The sequence below is a fragment of the Lissotriton helveticus genome, chromosome 3_1 (genome assembly GCF_964261635.1).
Source record: "Lissotriton helveticus chromosome 3_1, aLisHel1.1, whole genome shotgun sequence".
Classification (NCBI taxonomy): domain Eukaryota; kingdom Metazoa; phylum Chordata; class Amphibia; order Caudata; family Salamandridae; genus Lissotriton; species Lissotriton helveticus.
Window position 1 is genome coordinate 35,127,340 of NC_136061.1, and position 24,809 is coordinate 35,152,148.

General features: G+C 45.4%; 1 protein-coding gene across 4 annotated transcripts in view; it reads left to right on the forward strand.

The window, feature by feature from the left end:
- SPEG (striated muscle enriched protein kinase) overlaps window positions 1-24,809 on the forward strand; it is a 1,484,310-nt gene that overhangs the window by 85,173 nt on the left and 1,374,328 nt on the right. For 2 of the 4 annotated variants that reach the window (XM_078679187.1, XM_078679188.1), the window contains exon 1: window positions 3,787-5,695. The exons of the other annotated variants lie outside the window; for them this stretch is intronic. In XM_078679187.1, the coding sequence (XP_078535313.1) occupies window positions 5,284-5,695 (412 nt within the window). In that variant the 5' untranslated portion in view covers window positions 3,787-5,283. Of the gene's footprint in view, window positions 1-3,786; window positions 5,696-24,809 lie in introns of those variants that run through there. 4 annotated transcript variants of the gene reach the window in all.

Here is a 24,809-nt window from a genome sequence, read left to right on the forward strand (position 1 = left end):
CTTTGAACAAAGGACAGGATGAAGAGGCGGAGAACTAATTCCCTGCACCCTCGGCTACCCCAAGACTTCCTTTGAACAAAGGACAGGATGAAGAGGCGGAGAACTAATTCCCTGCACCCTCGGCTACCCCAAGACTTCCTTTGAACAAAGGACAGGATGGGGATACGTTGAACTCATTCCCTGCCCCCTCAGCTACCCCAAGACTTCACTTGAACAAAGGACAGGCTGAGGATACAGAGAACCCATTCCCTGGCCCCTTGGCTACCCCGAGACTTCCCTTGAACATAGGACAAGCCGAGCAAATGGAGAACTCATTACCTGGCCCCTCGGCTACTCCAAGACTTCCCTTGAACAAAGAACACGATGATGATACGGAGAACTCATTCCCTGGCCCCTCAGCTACCCCAAGACTTCCCTTGAACAAAGTACAGGATGAGAATACCGAGAACTCATTCCCTGCCCCCTCGGCTACCCCAAGACTTCCCTTGAACAAAGGACAGGCTGAGGATACCTTGGACTCATTCCCTGGCCCCTCAGCTACCCCAAGACTTTCCTTGAACAAAGGACAGGATGAAGAGACGGAGAACTCATTCCCTGGCACCTCGGCTACCCCAAGACTTCCCTTGAACAAAGGACAGGCTCAAGATATGGAGAACTCATTCCCTGGCCCCTCAGCTACCCCAAGACTTCCTTTGAACAAAGGACAGGATGAAGAGGCGGAGAACTAATTCCCTGCACCCTCGGCTACCCCAAGACTTCCCTTGAACAAAGGACAGACTGAGGATACGTTGAACTCATTCCCTGCCCCCTCAGCTACCCCAAGACTTCCTTTGAACAAAGGACAGGATGAAGAGGCGGAGAACTAATTCCCTGCACCCTCGGCTACCCCAAGACTTCCTTTGAACAAAGGACAGGATGGGGATACGTTGAACTCATTCCCTGCCCACTCAGCTACCCCAAGACTTCACTTGAACAAAGGACAGGCTGAGGATACAGAGAACCCATTCCCTGGCCCCTTGGCTACCCCGAGACTTCCCTTGAACATAGGACAAGCCGAGCTAATGGAGAACTCATTACCTGGCCCCTCGGCTACTCCAAGACTTCCCTTGAACAAAGAACACGATGATGATACGGAGAACTCATTCCCTGGCCCCTCAGCTACCCCAAGACTTCCCTTGAACAAAGTACAGGATGAGAATACCGAGAACTCATTCCCTGCCCCCTCGGCTACCCCAAGACTTCCCTTGAACAAAGGACAGGCTGAGGATACCTTGAACTCATTCCCTGGCCCCTCAGCTACCCCAAGTCTTCCTTTGAACAAAGGGCAGGCTGAGGATACGTTGAACTCATTCCCTGCCCCCTCAGCAACCCCAAGACTTTCTTTGAACAAAGGACAGGATGAAGAGGCGGAGAACTAATTCCCTGCACCCTCGGCTACCCCAAGACTTCCTTTGAACAAAGGACAGGATGGGGATACGTTGAACTCATTCCCTGGCCCCTCAGCTACCCCAAGACTTCCCTTGAACAAAGGACAGGCTGAGGATACCTTGAACTCATTCCCTGGCCCCACAGCTGTCCCAGACTCCCCTTGAACAAAGGACAAGATGGGGATACAGATAAGTCATTCCCTGGCGCCTCAGCTACCCCAAGACTTCCTTTGAACAAAGGACAGGATGAAGAGGCGGAGAACTAATTCCCTGGCACCTCGGCTACCCCAAGACTTCCCTTGAACAAAGGACAGGCTGAGGATACCTTGAACTCATTCCCTGGCCCCTCGCCTGCCCCAAGACTCTCCTTGAACAAAGGACAGGATGAAGAGACGGAGAACTCATTCCCTGGCACCTCGGCTACCCTAAGACTTCCCTTGAACAAAGGATAGGCTGAGAATACAGAGAACTCATTCCCTGGCACCTCGGCTACCCTAAGACTTCCCTTGAACATAGGACAGGCTGAGGATATGGAGAACTCATTCTCTGGCCCCTCGGCTACTCCAAGACTTCCCTTGAACAAAGGACAGGCTGAAGATATGGAGAACTCATTCCCTGGCCCCTCGGCTACCCTAAGACTTCCCTTGAACAAAGGACCGCCTGAGGATATGGAGAACTCATTCCCCGGCCCCTCGGCTACCCCAAGACTTCCCTTGAACAAAGGACAGGCTGAGGATATGGAGAACTCATTCCCTGGCACCTCGGCTACCCCAAGACTTCCCTTGAACAAAGGACAGGCTGAGGATATGGAGAACTCATTCCCTGGCCCCTCGGCTACCCCAAGACTTCCCTTGAACAAAGGACAGGCTGAAGATATGGAGAACTCATTCCCTGGCCCCTCGGCTACCCCAAGACTTCCCTTGAACAAAGGACAGGCTGAGGATATGGAGAACTCATTCCCTGGCCCCTCGGCTACCCTAAGACTTCCCTTGAACAAAGGACCGGCTGAGGATATGGAGAACTCATTCCCTGGCCCCTCGGCTACCCTAAGACTTCCCTTGAACAAAGGACAGGCTGAGGATATGGAGAACTCATTCCCTGGCACCTCGGCTACCCCAAGACTTCCCTTGAACAAAGGACCGGCTGAGGATATGGAGAACTCATTCCCTGGCCCCTCGGCTACCCTAAGACTTCCCTTGAACAAAGGACAGGCTGAGGATATGGAGAACTCATTCCCTGGCCCCTCGGCTACCCTAAGACTTCCCTTGAACAAAGGACCGGCTGAGGATATGGAGAACTCATTCCCTGGCCCCTCGGCTACCCTAAGACTTCCCTTGAACAAAGGACAGGCTGAGGATATGGAGAACTCATTCCCTGGCCCCTCGGCTACCCTAAGACTTCCCTTGAACAAAGGACCGGCTGAGGATATGGAGAACTCATTCCCTGGCCCCTCGGCTACCCTAAGACTTCCCTTGAACAAAGGACAGGCTGAGGATATGGAGAACTCATTCCCTGGCCCCTCGGCTACCCTAAGACTTCCCTTGAACAAAGGACAGGCTGAGGATATGGAGAACTCATTCCCTGGCCCCTCGGCTACCCCAAGACTTCCCTTGAACAAAGGACAGGATGGGGTTACGGATAAGTCATTCCCTGGCACCTCTGCTACCCCGAGACTTCCCTTGAACAAAGGACATGCTGAGGATACCTTGAACTCATTCCCTGGCCCTTCAGCTACCCTAAGACTTCCCTTGAACAAAGGACCGGCTGAGGATATGGAGAACTCATTCCCTGGCCCCTCGGCCCCTCGGCTACCCTAAGACTTCCCTTGAACAAAGGACAGGCTGAGGATATGGAGAACTCATTCCCTGGCCCCTCGGCTACCCTAAGACTTCCCTTGAACAAAGGACAGGCTGAGGATATGGAGAACTCATTCCCTGGCCCCTCGGCTACCCCAAGACTTCCCTTGAACAAAGGACAGGATGGGGTTACGGATAAGTCATTCCCTGGCACCTCTGCTACCCCGAGACTTCCCTTGAACACAGGACATGCTGAGGATACCTTGAACTCATTCCCTGGCCCTTCAGCTACCCCAAGACTTTCCTTGAACAAAGGACCGGCTGAAGATACGAACTCATTCCCTGCTTCTGCTCTCACACCAGCGCTGACCTCTGCGTGTGCGCCCCTTTCTCTGAGCAGGGAGGGAGGTGAGGCTTCTGCAGGCCAAAGAATGTGACACATCAGAAGGGAGACAGCTGCCTGTGCCACTTTAGGAGCGACGGGAGGAGGGGACGCAGGGGGCGGGGCCTGGTCTGAGAGTTCAGCACATCTCAGGGTGGGAGATAGAGAGAGAGAGTTGGCAGAGCCGAGGACCTGGGCACCGCCAAGAACAGCGCCCCTCCAGTAACCTGGGTGCAACAGAACCGATGCCCTCAACAGCAAGCCCGGGCCAGGCGACTTGAGCAACAAAGCCGGCACCCTTTCCACGACCTGAGCTGTACCTGCCCCGCTCCGTGGAGACACCCCAAGCCTTCTCTCTCTTTCTCCCAGGGGGGGGGTCTCCTGCTGCACCCAGCCGGCTTCAGAAGAACCCAGGGGAGCAGTAATCCAAGCACAAACCCAGCCGCAGGTCCACAGAGGCGGCCTCCTGCCCCAGGTCACCGCGGAGCTCCGGGGCTCCTTGCATTGGAGTAAAGAAGGCCCTGCGGCCCAGGAGCGCTCCAGCCGGGAAAGAGTCTATTTTGGGACGGGACTTGTGCTGCTGACTGAGGCAGCAGAGCACACGATCATCAGGTGCGACTGAGGGGCTGTGCGGGGGCGCAGGCCGGAGGGGAGCACTGGGCTAGTCTCTCCAAGGCTTCCACGTGCAGGCCCGTCGTGGATGGCAAAGTGGGACCGGGAATGTTGGTGACTTTTGAAACCGCAGCCATTGGAGGTGGACGAGGCACTAGGAGGTGATAATATCCAAGACATCGCTGGGAGATTGCATCAGGATCTAAGCAGACCAAAGAACCGCTGGACGCGCAACTAAAGCACCCATGACTTAAAGGTGGACACGTCGCCAGTAGACAGAACATCCAAGACTGCAAGCTGAACCAGGCCACGCCAGAGGATAACAGCCAAGACTGCAAGCTGAACCAGGCTGGGCTGTGAGAACATATCCAAGGCTACACGCTGAACCAGGCCACGCCAGAGGATAACATCCAAGGCTACAAGCTGAACCAGGCTGGATTGTGAGAACATATCCAAGGCTACAAGCTATAGCAGGCTGGGCCAGAGGATAACATCCAAAGCTACAAGCAAACCGGGCCACGCCAGAGGAAAATATCCAAGACTAAATGCTGAACCAGGCTGGATTGTGAGAACATATCCAAGGCTACAAGCTATAGCAGGCTGGGCCAGAGGATAACATCCAAAGCTACAAGCAAACCAGGCCTCGCCAGAAGATAATATCCAGGATTACAAGCGGCACCTGGCCAAACCAGAGGATAATATCCAAGACAACAAGATTTTCCTACCTCCTCTTTATTCTCATAGTTCCAGGACAGCCTTCAAGCCCCCTCATACAATCAATCAGTTATCGACAGGTCGCGCTGGGATGTTACATCCAAGACAAGCAGATCAAGGCCCCACCGGAAGAAAATATCCAAAACTTTGAAGTGAACCAGGCTGTGCTGGATTATTACACACTAGACCACAAGCGGAACAAGGACACACTGAAATAATACCTGGGACTATACGTATAACATCCAGTTCTACATGGGCATAAGCACCTCTTTGATTTCCTCTCAGTAGTACATCACAACCTTCTAGGGATATCTTTCTAGGATACTTGGATTCATTTTCATCCAGGAGAAATATGCACCGAGCTCAAGTGCGAATGACTCTATCGAAAGGGGAAGGAGGAACAGGGAGACCGAGGTCGGCACCTCCAAGTCCTAGCCTGGCTCCTAAACGTGCCAGGGTGACCAACGACCAAGTGGTGCCCGATGGTACCACCTGCCTGCCTCCTCAGTTCACAAGGAAGCTAAAGAATGCAGCCATTGGGACTGGCTGCGACATCAGACTCAAAGTGGTGGTGGCTGGGTGCCCCACTCCCACCCTTAGCTGGTACCGGAACGATGAGCCCATCCAGCTGCACGGGCAGGAATATGGCACACTATGGATCCGCGAGAGTAAGATGGAGGATGCTGGAGTGTACACCTGCGTGGCACAGAATGAGCATGGAGAGGCCATGACGCGCGCTGTCCTAGCCATCATAGAGCTGGAAGGTAAGAGGACCCTTGCTGCTCTGAGCACTAATGGAGTGCTGGCTACTTTGAAGGAGCCTGTATTTGTGTTCTGGTCTCTGAGTCAGGAAGATTTCTCATCCCCTGGAGAGAGGGCATTTGTTTCATAGATTACAATATTTTCATCACATGTGGTTGACGGTCGTTTTCGAGATGTCTGGTCTTTTTCTTTCTGTAGGTTCAGTTCCAGCTGGTATTTGAGTCGGGGTCTGTTTGTGTACCGTATCTGTTGACTAGCCAAGGAGATTCTCAGTATACTCCAGTGGAAACTCTTCAGTTCTGAAACATTTAACTATTATATCAGACAGTTAGATACCCATGTTAGTACACCATACAATAATAATGCATGAGTGACAGGTTCATGGAGAGGTCATAGGTAGACCTTTACGTCAGGGTGCTCTATGTTTTTTGAGTACGTCGGCAAGTGAGTACATAGGCAAATCTGGATGATGGCGACCTGATGAAAGTGTGTCGAGGAGCATGTGCTGTGTCGGGGCACTAGCCTTTTGCACTCAGATTATTCTCCTAACGCAACTTGTACACTACAAGCAACTGGTGGCCATTCAATAAACGAGTGCGCGCAGGAGGGGTATACAATTCATAGGCCTAAATCACCTGATTAAACCCTTTCAGGTTACGTTGGGTGAAGCAGGAGCGATGACTCGAGTGTAAACAGTATGTCGAGAGCACAGGTGTTTGATGGTAAAGGTGTATTGCACATGCCTATTTCATGAACATTGGATTTTGTGGCATTCATCCTACACTACTCAGCCATGTTTGCCACATTACTCTGTGGGAATTTTTTGAAATTTCCTAATAGGCTGGTGCCTCTAACACAAAGGATTCACCCAGCCCTCCTGGAATTTCAGAGAGTATCTTGACACTTCACTTTCTCTACCCTGATCGTACTTTCCTTTTAGGGTCATCGTCCTGTTGTAAATACCCCTTTAGAGGCCATTCCACTTCTCTGAAATGAAAAAGATCCTTGTTATCAAGACACAAAGTTCGCACAGAGGGGTGCGAGGCTATCAGAGGTTGGCCAATAACACATCACCCCTTGTTTACACCTGCTTCCAGACGCGGCATTTTTTGATGCAAAGCCCAAATTGTTAGTAGAGCGGGATTTGTGTCAAAACTATGGGTGGCATAGTTTTGTGTGGCACCTACGGGTCGATTCATCAAAGACCCGTTTTGCGAGTCTTTAATAGCGATTCATAAGGAATCGCTATTAAGGACTTGCTAAACGGGATTCATGTAGGAATCGCAAAATAAATTGCGATTCCTACATCTTCCTTGTTTGCGATTAGCAAATTGCTAATTGCGATTAGCAATTTGCTAATTGCAAATAAGGATGCGATTTCAAGGGTGCCAGGGATGTCCAAAGGACACCCTGCAGCACCCCTGAAATGCAAATTTACACAGATGTTGCGCACACACATGTCCAAAGGACATGTGTGTGTGTAACATGCAACTGAGAAAAATGCACTAAAGTGCTTTTTTTCGCTATTTACCACAAAGTCAGACTTCGTGGTAAATAGCGGCCAGAAATTGCGAATTCGCAATTTAAAATTGGTTAATGAATTGCATTTAATGAATCTCAAATAGAGATTCCTTAAATGCAATTCCTCGCAAATATGCGATTTCGCAAATAGCGATTTTTGCATTTGGGATGATGAATCCCAAATGCAAAAATTGCACTCGCAAAGGGCCAGATTCTCAGAATCTGGCCCTTTGCGAGCGCAATTACCTTTCATGAATCTAGCTGTATCAGCCTGATTCATCATCGGCGTGTTTTGCGAGTCTTTAATAGTGATTCATAAGGAATCGCTATTACAGACTTGCAAAACGGTATTCATGTAGGAATCGCTAAATAAATTGCGATTCCTACACATTCCTTATTTGCGATTAGCAAATTGCTAATCGCAAATAAGGAATAACTCCCCATTCATTCCTATGGGCCTAAAGGCCCATAGGAATGAATGGGGAGTATTCCTTATTTGCGATTAGCAATTTGCTATTCGCAAATAAGATAGCGATTTCAAGGGTGCTATGGGTGTCCAAAGGACACCCTGTAGCACCCCTGAAATGTAATTTACAGTGGTGTTGCGCACACACATGTCCAAAGGACATGTGTGTGTGCAACATGCAACTTAGAAAAATGCTTTTAAAAGCATTTTTCTAAGTTTTCGCTATTTACCACGAGGTTTGACCTCGCGGTAAATAGCGGCCCGAAATTGCGAATTAGCAATTTAAAAATGGTTGATGAATTGCATTTAAGGAATCTCAAATAGAGATTCCTTAAATCTAATTCCTCGCAATTTAGCGAATTAGCAATTACCGATTTTTGCATTTGGGATGATGAATCCCAAATGCAAAAATTGCGCTCGCAAAGGGCCAGATTCTCAGAATCTGGCCCTTTGCGAGCGCAATTACCTTTCATGAATCTAGCTGTATCAGCCTGATTCATCATCGGCGTGTTTTGCGAGTCTTTAATATTGATTCATAAGGAATCGCTATTACAGACTTGCAAAACGGTATTCATGTAGGAATCACTAAATAAATTGCGATTCCTACACATTCCTTATTTGCGATTAGCAAATTGCTAATCGCAAATAAGGAATACTCCCCATTCATTCCTATGGGCCTAAAGGCCCATAGGAATGAATGGGAAGTATTCCTTATTTGCGATTAGCAATTTGCTATTCGCAAATAAGATAGCGATTTCAAGGGTGCTAGGGGTGTCCAAAGGACACCCTGTAGCACCCCTGAAATGTAATTTACAGTGGTGTTGCGCACACACATGTCCGAAGGACATGTGTGTGTGCAACATGCAACTTAGAAAAATGCTTTTAAAAGCATTTTTCTAAGTTTTCGCTATTTACCACGAGGTTTGACCTCGCGGTAAATAGCGGCCCGAAATTGCGAATTAGCAATTTAAAAATGGTTGATGAATTGCATTTAAGGAATCTCAAATAGAGATTCCTTAAATGTAATTCCTCGCAATTTAGCGAATTAGCAATTACCGATTTTTGCATTTGGGATGATGAATCCCAAATGCAAAAATTGCGCTCGCAAAGGGCCAGATTCTCAGAATCTGGACCTTTGGGAGCGCAATTCGGCTTGATGAATCTAGCTGTATGTTCCTTATCTTTGCGGTATCATTTGCACGGTGTGTGCTGTACTTCTGCTCGTGTGTCTGTGGATGTAGAGCATCGTGGATTACACATGAACCCTACATTGCTTACTGCGCTATATGACTCTGACCTGATGATAGATTAAATGCCAAATAAAGAGATTCCAAAACCAAAGCATTTGCGCTGATCTGCCCATGTAATGCTTAACAGCCTTATTCATCAACGGGCCGTTTTGCGAGCCCCTAATAGCGATTCATAGCGAATTGCTATTAAGGACTCGCAAAACGATATTCATGTAGGAATTGCTAAATAAATAGCGATTCCTACACATTCCTTATTTGCGAGTAGCAAATTGCTAATCGCAAATAAGGAATACTCCTCATTCATTCCTATGGGCCAAAAGGCCCTTAGGAATGAATGGGGAGTATTCCTTATTTGCGATTAGCAATTAGCTAATCGCAAATAAGATAGCGATTTAAAGGGTGCCAGTGGTGTCCAAAGGACACCCTGTAGCACCCCTTAAATGCAAATTGAAACAGGTGTTGCGCACACACATGGCCAAAGGACATGTGTGTGTGCAACATGCAACTTAGAAAAATGCTATTAAAAGCATTTTTCTAAGTTTTTGCTATTTACCGAGAGGTCTGACCTCTCGGTAAATAGCGGCCCGAAATTGCGAATTAGTAATTTAAAAATGGTTGATGAATTGCATTTAAGGAATCTCAAATAGAGATTCCTTAAATGTAATTCCTCGCAATTTAGCGAATTAGCAATTACCGATTTTTGCATTTGGGATGATGAATCCCAAATGCAAATATTGCGCTCGCAAAGGGCCAGATTCTCAGATTCTGGCCCTTTGCGAGCGCAATTCGGCTTGATGAATCAGGCTGTAAGGAACGTCCCATTAATGCAGCGCAATGCAAAGCAGCGCAAAGTGCTTTTTACACTGTTAAAAGGGCACCATTCCACCCCAAACTGCACTTTGCGCTGGAAAGGAAATACAAACCTGTCCGTTTGTGCCCCTTTGCGTCACCTTGTGATGGCGGAAAGCTTGAGGGAATCTGTGCCTTGAGATTGTCCCAGAAATAATTTGTTGATAGTGTACCAGAGTTCACCCAGGCTTTAGAGACCTTTGCACCAGGGCTCTCACAAGCCTGAACTTAGATTTTTAAGAACGTTCTTGGCTCCTCCATAACACATGGCATCAGATTGATCAAGTTGTGGCTGAAACTAATGCCTTCTCCTGAGCTCGGACTGAACAGACGTCTAATGACCAACCAGCACCTTCTGATGTGCTGTTGGCTCAGGAAATGAGTCTAATTCTATTCTAGAGCGAAGATCTTTCCTAGGGAGGTGTCTGCACGAAAGGAAGCCCCCGAGGAGAAGAGCAGCAGTAGAATGGGTATCCAGAGCGAAGATCTTTCCTAGGGAGGTTTCTGCAAGAAAGGGAGCCTCCGAGGAGAAGAGCAGCAGTAGAATGGTTATCCAGAGCAAAGATCTTTCCTAGGGAGGTGTCTGCAAGAAAGGAAGCCCCCGAGGAGAAGAGTAGCAGTAGAATGGGTATCCAGAGCGAAGATCTTTCCTAGGGAGGTGTCTGCAAGAAAGGAAGCCCCCGAGGAGAAGAGTAGCAGTAGAATGGGTATCCAGAGCGAAGATCTTTCCTAGGGAGGTGTCTGCAAGAAAGGAAGCCCCCGAGGAGAAGAGTAGCAGTAGAATGGGTATCCAGAGCGAAGATCTTTCCTAGGGAGGTGTCTGCAAGAAAGGAAGCCCCCGAGGAGAAGAGTAGCAGTAGAATGGGTATCCAGAGCGAAGATCTTTCCTAGGGAGGTGTCTGCACGAAAGGAAGCCCCCGAGGAGAAGAGCAGCAGTAGAATGAGTATCCAGAGCGAAGATCTTTCCTAGGGAGGTTTCTGCAAGAAAGGGAGCCCCCGAGGAGAAGAGCAGCAGTAGAATGGGAATCCAGAGCGAAGATCTTTCCTAGGGAGGTGTCTGCAAGAAAGGAAGCCCCGTCAAAGGCGTCAAGTGTTAGGGGCGGTCCTTGTTCACTAATGTTTATAGCTGTGGAGGGCACAAAGCGATACTTTCCTTTATGAGAGAGTGCATGTACCTTGGCTCTGTTGAGGCGTTGTCTAGTCCGAGTTGTCAGCTGCCTGGTGAATCCAAGAATAACAGAGGGTGCATGTCCTAAAAACTAGGCACGATATTGGTGGCAGTTTGGCGGTGTGCAGATTAAGTGAAGAATAATTAATACGGTTCTAAGAATTGTTCTCTAGAAACAGAGCGAAAGTCAACACTTCCCGTCTTAGAACTCAGACCACAGGGAGCCTTGAACTCAGAAGTCACTAGTATGTGACCTTGCGGGCCCGATGTGTGGAGGGAGCCCAATGATGAAGCATGTTACCTTCGGGTGAGTGAGGGTTCTCGGTCAATAAAATAAATCATTTTCACATATTCACCACTCTAGTCTCAAACTTGAATAGAACATATCTTTAGTGAGTTAGCATCTATTTTTGTATGTGGACAGCGGGCTAGCATGGCCCTCAGGAGCTTCCACCGAGTTCTGAATGGCTATATTCTATTCTGTTCTAGGTATTTCTAGAGGGCATGGCTACCCCATGGGCTTCCCAGCACTAGACACACACATACTGGTTGCAGAGTCCCAATACAGACTGGAAAAAACGAATTAAAAAAGGAATGTCTTCAGGTGTTTCATAAAACTCAGTCCGGGCTTGTTCTTTCTCAACTCAGACGGATGGGCGTTTCAGAACATGGGTGCTAAACAAGCGAAGGGACGCCCGCGCTCCTGGCTTTCTTAATCCTGGGGACCGAGAACAGACCTTGATCAGTGGATGGTAGAGGTCTACTGGGGCTTTATCCGCTGCGGGCCCATCATATGCATTCTCCGATGGCTAGACAGGGTGTGGAGGGCTGCAACCCTTCTGGCTAGAAATTCTCCTTTCCCTCGATTCATTATTGGCTGTTTAGACGACATTTTCCTGGGGCTATTTATTGTTCTTTCTAAGTGATACAGGTCACTTAAAGTTGCTTCGGCCTCAGTATGACGAAGTCAGGGTCAGCTGGAATCCTTCTGCCAGGACCAGTCAATGGACGTTAAGTTTGACTTCTGCTGCAGTTTAGTTCGCATAACGGTTTTCTTTATTTAATTATCTATTAAGGGCTGATTAAAAACCCCAGCTCTTGCAATAAGGCTACAAACCTTTTCTAATCAAACAGAAAGAGGAGCAGTGCTTGATCACAACAGGCAGGCCATGTTTGTCAAAAAATATAAGGATAGAGTGAAAGTGGTGCTCGCCAGCACTTCAGTTATGCGAATCTCGGTCCAGGTAGGAGAACTGAACATGTTAGTATTGAAACCCTGTTGCCACCTTTGTGGCTCGGGGATCACGGTATATCATGCATTGGGGGCCGTGCAGGGCCCAGGTGGCGACAAGCAGAAACTTTGTGCAGATTTCAGTGGAAGTCCCTCGAATGCGCGCCCGGAGTAATCAGCACAAACACAACAGAGGGAGGAAACTATATGAAACCGACTTGACACACATAACGCATTTAAAGGTTGCTCAGTACAGAACTGGTTGGACCGAAATATTTGCAGGCAACCATAAACTCCACATCCTCACTAAAATGACAGGTGACTTTTGTGAGCATCAGAGCAATGGTGGTAGACGTAGTCTGGAGAACGCCTGCTAACTACTGACAGAAAATCTTCAAGTTTAGCAGGGCCACGTCTACGTAGATACCTGAAGCAGCCTGATCAAAAGTACTTGGTTGTAGAGGACATCAACTGCAGCCTTTTGTTAAAAAAGAGCAAGGAAGCTATCAACATCTAGCCAGTGGCTCACCCCCTCCTCAGCACAGGATGGGAAGTGATGTGGTAACAACCAGCAAAGCTTAGAGACGGCCACAAATTTTACCTGTGTACCCTTTATTTATCTAAATAAAACAGGCGTCTTACCACTCCCAATGTCTCTTTCACCATCCTTAATGAATCCAGCGACTATGATGCCTCGAGAGATAGCGCCATATTGAGTCTACAATGCTTAACTGTCTAAGATGAAGCAAAATGGTTCAACACTTTTTGCGTTAAGATTTGGGTTAAGGGTTTGGACAAAGAGATATAGGTCCTGTTCAGTGCTTTTCCACATAAGCAACGTCATCTGATTCTGGGCATAGTATTGGATCTCTCTGTGCCTCAGACTATAAATTGTAAATTTATCACATGTAACATGACTGTAGAAATATGTGAGGCTTGACTTTATGTTCATGTTCTTGAATTGCCTCCCCAATTAATGTAATGCACCATTTTACTCCTCAACTAGGTTGATTCTGTATCAGTACCTGCAAACATACATATGATTCCCTACTGGCTAAGGAAAACTTGGATTCCAAAGAGGCAAGGACTCAGTTTATTAGAGAAACATAGTTAATATACAGCGATTACAAATAACCCTTCTTCAGGTAGTGAACAGAGTTGTCTCATTGCTCAACTTTGGTCCCAATAACAGGAGTGAGGTTGGAGATGGAAGTTAGACCACGTTCTGGAAGTAAAGTAGGCATGTAAGGTAAATCACTACACAGGTCTCCGGTGTAGGAAAGCTGTAAGGGCAGAAGAGGTGCCACCGCCTCAGGTATCAGTAGTTTTATTGCCTCAATAACTTGTTAATACCATGCGAATCTGAACTTCTCAGTTTAGAGTAATGTTTGCAACTTCTCAGGTGCGCTCCCATTTCTGCAGAACCATTCGGCGCTGTCCTACCCTTCACTTCGGCCAACGGTTCGTTTCCACAGAGAGAAGGCCACACTGGCCACTCATTCTTTTGGTGCTTCAAGGAGACCCAAAGGAACATGATCTTCAGAGATGTCAGTTCATCACAGGATTTAACATCACATGTAGAGGAAATAAAACACATTGGATGGAAATGTTTTTCTACATGCGTTTGATGGGCTGCAGCTTCTTTCCAGTTAGTAATTTGAGAGTAAAAGCAAAACCAGCAAGAAATAACCCGTCTGCGATCAGTGGAACTGCAGCTTGTGAACATTATCGTACTATTGCTGCCCAAAATACATTCACCTATATTTACATAGTGTGCATCCTTTCAGCTGCAGTTAAAACAATTACATTGTTTATTAGTGTGAAGTTTCCTTTTTATTGTAACATGTTTGTGTTGAGAGGTTTTGGTAAAAATAAGTCACTAGCTATTCAATATAAATCTTTCTTTTCCTAGTATTAGCAAAATACTAATCACTTTGTTACACATGTATTTGTGATTATTCATATTTATTAGCTCTTAAAGTAAAGTAAATGGCATATAAATGCCCTGCCGAGTTGTGTATGTAGTCTCCTCAAGGCAGCAGTGAAAAGGTGCAACTTCTCCAATCAGATTACTGTGACTGCTCCGAGGCTAAACAAACACAAGAATGGGGAGGAAAGCCATAGAATCAAGAGCAGACATATGAGGTACACATTTAGCCAATTCTAGGTGCTTGTTATGTGTTGGAAAAATACGACTATCTGTCTCTTTCTATAGCCAAGATTTTAAAAAAGGTCTAAACAGGCAGCTCCATGTGAGCCATTAGCCAAAGAAGGCAACCATTGGCAAAGTAGTAGGACAGATTTGGGCATACACAAATATGCATACTTTGTGCTGTATCTCTGTGCAGCCTGTCTTTTTTAGTGTCCACTAAAAACTGAATGTGCCACTGCTTTTTATCAGGTAGTTTGAGGTTTCTAGATTTGACCATTTTATTCACTGGTTTAGCGTGGGAAGCATGGTTTTATGCCTGGATTTTCAAAGAAATGAAAAAAGGATTCAGACAAATCTAAATTGTGAGTTATAGAGATACTAATTGGTGTTTATTTATTCAAATTAGATCTAGGTTATCTGATTACTTAGGGTCAGGAGGGTGCAATGATGTGTGAAGTGACTTAATGGTGCCTTTCTATATATTCCCAGGAAAATCTGATTACAAGATGCGGCGATTAAAGAAACCATCAATAAATGTGTCTTTGCTTCTGGTTGTGCAATACAAGATGTTTAGTGGTTTAGGTGTTGTGTTTCTAATCTCCACAGTTAGTGATCTTTACCAAGGAGTTGATTGATTTATTCTGTTTGCGTTTAAGGGTCTCCTCATGGAGAAAGGCAATCCCCACCGCACCAGTTTTCCTTATCTATCTAGATGATATTACATCTTAGTGGTAAGATTGTTGCTTGGAGAATAAGCAGGACCAGGCTTGTATGAGTACAGTAGCATCAAGGTGATAGTGACAGTCTTGGGTGGGGCAGTCATTCTTGCTTGTGTGAGAGTCCATACTATTTGGGGAATGGTCCTGAAGAAGGTGGTTTACATTGTGTTTCACCCCACCGAAACGTGTGTCAACCTTATTTGTATAGAACATGTTGTATCCGGTCATCTAACTTGGTCTTGGAGACCTGAAATATCTTTGTCTCTCCCTCACACCCAGATGTGTATGAGTGCTTGGGTTGTTTGTGCTTGTTTGATTTGAATGAATGAGTGAGGTTGTCAATTGTATATTGTTGTATATTCAGTTTTACCTAGGGGTCCAGAGTATTGTACTGTTGACTTTTGACTTTACTTTACTGTATTTAGAGTGTGCAGGTTTAGAATATTTGTGTTTTAAAAATTATAATGTTTATTAAAAAAATATTGGTTTTCAAAATATAACTGTATTTCTTTTAAGAATCAAGCAATGCTGATATAAATGTTATGAAACAGGAAATAATAAATAATAAGTAAAAGGAAAAATAAATAACAAGGTTTTAATCCTACAATAGTTTTTTTTGATTATGTGTTTTGTATAAACCCCTACTAGATTTAGTCTATTTCATAAAGAGGTATAGGTCGCGGGGGAGCTTTATTGTTTATTGGGGCAGATACGGTCGCTGCACCAGATATGGCATACCTAAGCTTCAGGGGCTGGCCTTGAAGTGTACGAGGTGTTTCACTGTATTGAGTGGAGATAGTTCTATGACCCCTTCTTTGGCCGATTTATAATTGATACGTTTAAGTGTCGTTCTTTGGAGAGAGTGGTATTAGGAGGTGTTATGTAATCTATAATACGAGAGTATATGGGTATGTTACGTGAATTAGACTGAATGTACTTGAAGCATTGGAATTGATGTGTGTGTTTTGGACTATTCAAAAACAGGTGTAAACAGGGTTAGGATAGCAATCCATGGGAGGAGAGGCTTGTTGCAGTCTACTGGAGAGTGTGGTTTGCAGACTTTGTATCACTTCATGCAGGGGTCCTAACTCTGAGCAGGTGGCAAATGGGAGAGGGTTAGGGAGAGCTGGGGTGACGAAGGTGGAAGTGGGCAGAGCATAATGTGACCTGGCAGCGGGAAGCATTATCTGCCTCTCCTGTGCTGTCAGATGGGGCTGGAGTGTAGGCTGGGTGGCATTTATAGCTCATGCCGAAAGTGATTTTACTGACCAGATTATCCGACCGGTGACATTGGCGCACTCAGGAAATATATAGTAAAATTACATTATGGTGTAAAATGCCACTTTACATAAGATCAGTAGGAGTGTGGAAACACTTCGAGGAGTAGAAATCACATTTAGGAAGAAAAACACATTTACGGGCAAAATCAGAGGTGTTACATCATCAACGAGAATGTGGAACCAGCTTTTGGTGTACACGAAAGATTTAGGAGCATGAACACACTTAGGTGCAAAGTTGCCCATTGCACAACATTAAAAGTATTGTAAGAACATGTGCAGGAGCGAAAACCATATTTAGGTGCATCATTACGTGTAGGGTCATGGTCCCTTTTGGATTCAAAATCACATGTAGGTAGTGTAATAATGTTAGCAGGAGCAAAAATCATATTTAGGTTCATTATCGCTTTTAGGTACATGGTCTCTTATGGATGCAAAATTAAATATAGGTGCAAAATCGCCCTTAGTGCAACATCAGCAGCTGTGCTGAAATACTTTTAGATGCAAAAAGAATTTAGTTGCAAAAACTTGTTTAGGGGAAAAAAAATTGAAGGTGGAAAAGCACCCTTAGTGCAGTAATTAATTTGTAAAAACATAAGTTCCAGGGCTCTCGTTAGGCGGCAGCTTGCACCAGCCCAATACTCCTCTTAGCGCTGCCTAAAACAGAGACAACTACTAACCATGCAAGTAGGGAGGGGATGTAGTGTAATGACCAAAGCTGCAGGCTTTGGAACTGGGAAACCAGGTTCGAGTCTTAGCTCAACATTCTCTGATTCTGTGCAAATCACTTAATCTCCTCCGAAAGGAGTGTGTCCATAACAGGTGCTCATGAAAAGGGCCAATGTTTATGGTTAAGTGCCGGTGCTGAGCACTGGAAACCACAGGCTCAAATTAAGCACTGCTTAGTGCATTATCAACTGGATAGTCTGGAAAAGTTTAGTTGCAAAACCACAGATAGAATTACAAATCACAGTTAGGTGCACAAAAACATGTAGGTTTAAGGTGGCCATTGTTCCAAAATGCTCAGGAGGGTGTATCACATTTAAGTGTTAAATTACTCGGTGTTTAGAGAAAATGTGGTAGTAAGATATCACAATAGGTTTAAAAGGTGTGCATGAGTATGACTTTACATTTATTTGAAAACACGTTAAGTTGCAAAAACGTGGAAGGGCTCAAATCACATTTAGGTGCAAAATAAGCAGCATCTCCAACCTACCCTGGCTAGACAAAACTGTTGAAAAAAAATGCGTCTCCCTTCAACTCACGCAGTACATCAATGCTGAAAACCTTCTCACAGTACACCAGTCGGGGTTATTATTTTGGAACTAAAGTTGCATCACCAAAAATACTTAATGATATCCATTGAATACTTAGTGATGGTAACTTGTTTCCTTGTTTCGCTTGGTCTCACATCTTGTTGAATACTTTCCCTCCTGGAATACGGCTTTGGATTTAAGGACATTGTCCTCAACTAGATCTCCTTCTCCCCCCCCCTAATTGTTTTCAAATTGTCACGATGAGAGGCATGGTTTCTGATACAGCTGCAGTCATTTATGGGTTTCCACAAGACTCCATTCTAGCCCTGTCTCTCTTGAGCGTGTACGTTAAACCTTTAACTGAAATTTGTATAGAACCTATTGTTGCAATCAACCAGTATGCTGTTGACATGTAAAGTTACTAGAACACTTCAACCTTTCCAGACATACTCAAAGAAAGGTCCTCTTTGAACACTTATACCTAGTTGAAAGAGAATTTCCTCACTCTTAAAAGGGACAGAATTTACATGTTTGTATCCTAAGTACAAAACGTCCTTTAGCCCTGACCAACTGAAATAACTAAACATGGCTGACTTGTCTTCTTCACTCTATTCTACTGTCCCATATCCTGGAATTATGCTGGAACCGTCACTATCTATGTATGATATCACATGCAAACATTGAATTCCTGATTTCAGTTCATGAAAAATAAACAGCTCTGAATTCAACATTTTCTTAAATTGACAGCCCACTTATAAATTATCTCTCAACTTGACTTCAGCAATGCTGTCCTGATAGGGGCCTCCTAGTCTGCTCTTTTTGCCCTTAAAGCTTTCCTACATGCTACAACCAGCCTCTTATCTTCTTCTAAGACGTTTGACTGCATCACCCCAGTCCTCATCGATCTTTCAGTGGCTTCCCATTGAGCATAGAATTACATTTAAAAAGGGGTGCCTAGCTTCCCAGGCAGTCCGCTTAGTATCACCACCTAACATGGCCAAAATTACTCAAGATTCCTGGTGGCTCGATATTCCTCAGTAACAAAGACATCTTTCTTCTGGAAATCCCTACCTTCTGAAGGTCTCAGCATTGCATCAGTCTTTCTCCACAGTTGCCTCCCTCTCCTGGAATTAACTCCCTGTGGAAATTTGGACCAAACCCATCCTGCAGCCGTTCTGCTGAATTCTAAAGACTCATCATTTTAGGCTGCATACATCCTACTATCTCTGATGTAGAGTAATTGAGAGGCCTTTCACCCATTACTCTCATTATACTATATTCTGGCCTCTGTATACTTAAGCTTCCTCTTCTTGGGTTTCCATCTGTTCTTCCATCGTTCCCATCTCCTCCATCCTGCTCTCCGCCCTTCCCTCTATTGCCTTCCTGTGTCCTCTCATGATTGCTTACCTTATCTACTTGTTTTCTCACCCTATTATGGTTCCTACATACTTCTTTATGCTTCATTCCTTCTCTGCTGATCCCTTAGTGGTCTACCCTGTATCCATTTTTTTCTTGTCACTTTCCTTCTGCTCACCTCCGATCCCCATTGTCTTCCTCTACCCCACTCCGGTTCCCCACTTCCTTCCTTCCAACCTCTTCCTGTTCATTACACTGTGGCTCTCCTCTTCTTCCATCCATTCCTCTCACCTTCCCTCTATCCCTTTTCTGATTATGTCTTGATGGTTCAAGTTTATTAAGAAACTATCATCACCATGTTGGTACTACGTGTTAACGGGCTCTTTGGCTCGAATGTAGGACAGAAACACCTGCAACACAGTTATTCATATTTATTGGTTTCATGCCAGATCTCCTGATCTCCTGAGCCTATTGTACTAATTGTTCAATCTAGAAAAAAGTATTGCCTCTTCCCCGCGAGGCACAGGAAGCAGTTAATGATACATGCTGGCTAAAATGCCTCCTTTTTAGGCTTTAATTTTCAGGGGTCGTGGGATGGAACATTCTAGACTTATTCTTGGAGGGACGTATTGGGTAGAACATCAAATATAAGTAATACTGAGATAATAAGTAATCATTATATTGTACAATCAGTATTATTTCTTATGGAAGAAAATATATACAATCTTTTGGAACAAATATGTACATCGTGTATTCTTGTTAAGTTGAATTTTGTTCTAATAATGATCTCTTAAAACCTACAGTCGTAACTGTGTGTTAAGAAAAATAAAGTAAAGGCCCAATATGCCAGATTATTGGGACCAACGCTCGACACATACTGGTACATCTAGGTCCTTTGTCTCAGTTGCCAGGCTGATAGTTGTGGTTGCTGAAAGCAGCTGGAGGGCGTCGCGACTGCATGGACTTGTCCTGGTAATGGAACATGTCATGCTGACAACTGTGGGCATATAGGACGACTCAGTAGCGCACACAGGTGGATGTGCAGTCCCAGAGAGAGTGCATTTCCCAAGATCAGCAGTACTAGGCAGGAGCACAGCACAAGAAAGTGGTACTCTCTGGCACTACAGAGGATAGGGAAAGGGATGCTCACATAGGGGAAGCAAATACCTTATAGTCATTATTTTATAGTGCAGTATTTAAAAACGGTGTTCTTACTCAACGTAGGATTTGTGATGCAAAAGACGCACAATTGATGGAATGCAGAGCAAATCAAAACATTCACCCCCAGTCAAGAGATCTGGGTTTGATCCATCATCATTCTTTAGTTGACTCCACCACCCCGGTTTAGACCTGGCCATATGCAAATCAGTCTGACCCTGTGCCTCATGGGAACAGTCCAGCCCGAACTGCCAAGCCAGGTCCTCCCTGGGCTGGAAACAAGCTTCCGATGACCGGTTTCGTTTTACCCCCTCTTCAACCAGGATAGCTTGATTCCAGGGGCACCGTGAGCCCAGGACCCACGTCTGGGCATACCTGGCGCACTTAGGGTGAGATCTTTGTAAATCTGGGGCTGCGTCAAAATCCATGGGATTGCGTGCGAAAACCCTCATCAACGCCAAGGAATACCTCTCAGGTGCAGAGTAAGGCAACACAGCGATTTGCGCTGCGTCGCCTGAATCATGATTTATGAGGCCACTCGAAGCCATGCAGGGTGGCTTTGTGTGGCTCCATAAATCTTTATGAGAGCCCTCGGTCATGCATGTACCACTGAATGTGGTGCAACAGAATCCAGGGCTCCCATAAATAAGTCCCTGAATATCACAGATCCTTAAAGGGTGCCTAGAATCTGAAAGTGGCAAATGTGAACACAAATAGTAGAAATGTGCTATATAAATGCTCATAACAACATGATCACATTTGACAGTCTGCTTTTAGGTGCTTGTCTGAGCAAGATGGCTCTTTAATTTACTACTCGCTACTGACATCTATGTGTGTGACTTTCCATATAAATTTGATTATAGATGCTGCCAACTTAGCCTTTCATCCTTCTGTGGTCAATAAATTAAGCACCATGACCTTGGGTGACCCTAAGGCCTGGAATTTCCAGTACTTAGAACACGTCCACCAGAGTAAAACACACTGTATAGGACAGGCTACTATTAGTAAGATTATGATCATTATATGTATTACCATAACACTTGTGGTGAGTAGGTGGTCTTTGGAGGATGTAGCATCATTGGTGTAGTGCACTGTGGGTTGTAGCGGTGAGCCAGTCATGTCCCCAATGAGATCACAGTGGTCATTACCTGATGCCAAGTAGTGCATTAGTGATGTTTCCAGGGTCAGTGATTTTAGTCATTCCTTGGTACCATGCACTTTGATGACTAGCATTGGTACTGTTGAATAATAGTGCATTGGTGATTGGAGGATGTGCTGTTGTGTTTTCTTCTCCTTATCAAACTGGTATTGTTGCTCTATTGTTACTTGCTAAGATGTACTGTGAGAATGAGTGTGTGTAGTCTTATGTCTCCATTGGATTGCGTCTGGGCTGTTAATTCCTCTCCACACTGCTGGATTTCTCGCACTCCTGAAGTAACCGAAGATTCTTGATCAATCAATAGTTGTTTTTGTAGTTGAATCATTGTTTGTGGTGCATTGCTGATTCCTTCCTGCTCTGGCGCAGCACTAGTGATTAGATGGGACCTGTGCGAAGCAGTCAAATATTCGTGTTCCACTGCTGGTCCAGTGATCACCCACTGGTGCTCCCAGTGGGTGACGTCTGAAGTCTATCAGTGCTTCTCACACTGACACGTGTATTTTATTTATTTATTTATTTATTTTATGCGTTTTTATATAGCGCAGACTTTACCCGAAGGTGTCAGAGCGCTTAACAGTAGGAACAGAACTGATACAAGAGGAGAACATTACAAGTGAAAAAATTACAAAAGCAAACGTTGCATTACATGAGGCAAAAGTGACAATTGTGAGCAAACAAAATACAATAGGTAGCAAACGGTACATTACAGGAGGAAAAAGTGGCGTGTGCAGGTTACAAAAGCGTACAAAGTACAAGTAGAGGTATAATACTGCAATAAATGGTAGACACCCAAACACAAGAACAAAAGAACAAACGTTATGTAGGCAATGGTGGCACTTGTGCAAGTATCTAAAGCAAACAAAATGTAAGAGGTAGCAAACAGTGTGTTACAAGAGAAAAGTGACGTGTGCATGTTACAAACGAGTACCAAACACAGGTAGAAGGATAATACTGCAATAACTGGCAGAACACACTGGGAAGGCACTTCCATAGTCATGGAGAAAATGATTCTCTATAATAGAGGGTCTTGCTTCAGATAATAGAGAGGGTGTGAATTACATTTGGTAGTGTCTTTGAAGGAGGAGAGCTTTGAGGTCAGTTTTGGAGGCCTGGGGGGAGGTGGTGGTCCAGAGCGGAGGCGGAAGTGAGTTCCAGATTCTCACCGCGTTGCCTGAAAAGGATTGGGCGATCGATCCTTACTTCTTGAAAGTGGGAGGTTCAAGCAGTACATTTTCCGCATTATGTGATGGTCTAGAGCCTCCAGACAGTTTCAGTTTATTCGCCAGGTAGCAAGGAGATATATATATCTGCATTTGTAACTGATGTCCTCTCTGCCTCTATAGAGTTAACCGCATCAGCACAAGCTGTTGCTCAAACATCCGTCACTTCTGAAGTGTAAGCGGCTCTCTGATTGGTGCGGAGCTCAGGCTGTTGTTTAGAAGTGTAGGGCCTCCTCGGGGGGCACGATCGTGTGGTCAGTGGGAAGGGTAGTGTGGCCGCGGCTGTAGACTGTCCGTGCCACGCCGTCCAGACATCAGCAGGCCAGGCTGGGTGTGAGGGCGGCCAGCTGCTCTCAAGATGTGCGAGGGGCTTCGCTGAATGACACCGCCAGCTCTGGTGCTGTCTATAAATAGAGAGGTCTGTTTTTAGATATCTTGGCCATCTTGATGACACGATACTCACTGTTACAACTGCCGCCGCACCATGAGCAGATCGAATACAGATCGGTTCTAGAGGGTGGGCCAGACCCCTCAAGGAAGAGCCCTGGCCCACCCACAACTGTTCTTCCCCCTAAAACAGGGGCCTGCAGCCCCACAGGCTCTGCATAATTGTTTATTTTGCTTTAATAACACCCTTACTTTGGATTACTTTCGGATCTGGTGACAGGTTCGAAGATAAGTTTGATGTCAGCAGAGATGGTAACTGCACAAAAGTGCATTTTTCAAAGTGCCATGTTGCGCACACACATGCCCTTGGGGCATGTGTGTGCGCAACATGTGATCACATGCAGATTTTAGGGGTGCATCAGAGTGGCCTTTTGGCCCCCTTGAACCTTTGAAATTGCATGCACAATATTTTCGAGTACCTATGTGGTACGCGCATATTGCTCATGCAATTTCCATTCATTCCTGTGGGCCTCTAGGCCCATCGGAATGAATGGGAAGCTATTCCTTGATTGCGAAATCGCAATTTGCAATTAAGGAATATGCAGGAATCGCTAATATTTTAGCAAAACCTAAATGCATAGGCAATTGCAATTCCATAATTGTGATTCCTTAATAATCGCAATTATGGAATCGCAATCGCCTTCAATAATGTATGTGCCCCTTAGGATTCAAAATCAGGGCTATGACAGAAATGTTCTGCAAATAATTTCCTGCTATGACGCCATCCCTAACTTGCAATACCAGCAGTGATAGAATACTGCTATGTAGAGGGACCTATGTGTAATCCTTTAACCCTCAGGAAACCTGTTTGATTCGCAGCAGGGTCATCTCTGGATTTCATCATTCTGAGGCAGATTCAATTGATGTCACTTGGTTATCTAATACGAACACCTGTTGCTTGCAGTGCTACAAAATAGCAAATTATGCTGCAGCTGGTTCGACATTAAACAAGCATTGGCAAAGTCAACAGGTCCCACCTATGCCATATTTTACAGGTGTGGCTGTGCAGTATGGGGAAAAGGTGAATGAGAACACCATGAGCCGCTGGGGTGCAGCTTGTCTAAAAGTTATAGCGTCATGGCGCCTTTTCTAACTTATAGACTTGCTGCAGTGCCACGCTGTTGTACAACATGGCTAAAAGAAATTGTCAGAGCCAGTATCTTATTAACAGGGCCTGTGGTGGAAAACGAGAAAATGCCCATTCTGTAGGAAAACCGTCACAACTGGTCTGGCGGGAAGCTTGGCTCTTAGAACCGTTCGCCTTGTTTGTAGACTGGAGCACTAATGGGGCTGGGTGTGGGGTGGCCTGCCTCAATCCTCGGAAGGGTAGTGCTGGTGGCTTAGTCAGTGTCAGTCTGCTAGTCTGCGAGATGACATTCCCCACTAAGCATGTCTTCTTCTGGCTTCTCACCGCTACTGGTGTTTCCAGGTGACCAGTAATGAAAGGTTTCTACAGGATCCATTAACGTGTATGTTTATATTTAAGCACTACTTGTTTTTGTGATCGACCTTACAAAGGTGGTAGGTTGAGTTGGCCCCACAGAGATTCATCAAGATAGCCTTCAGATTAACTAGATGTAGGCAGTAGGCACTTTAATCCACTTTTGCTTGGTTATAAGTGCAGTCTAGATATGTGTCTTTAAGGAAGGAGATTTGCATATTCTGATGAACGAACTCTTTAACGGATTTGCCACTGACATGTTGTTTTTGTGATCCTGGTGCAGATGTGACCAAGAGCAAGTGGAGCCCTGATATACAATAGCTTAGCTGTTTAAGTGCCTTCTGCAGAGATCTTTGTGTAACCCGCAGCAGTGTTCAGGCTCAAATACTAGTTGGGCTATTGTTCATCCTTCTGAGGTAGATAAAAGGTGACGCTTTGAATTGGAT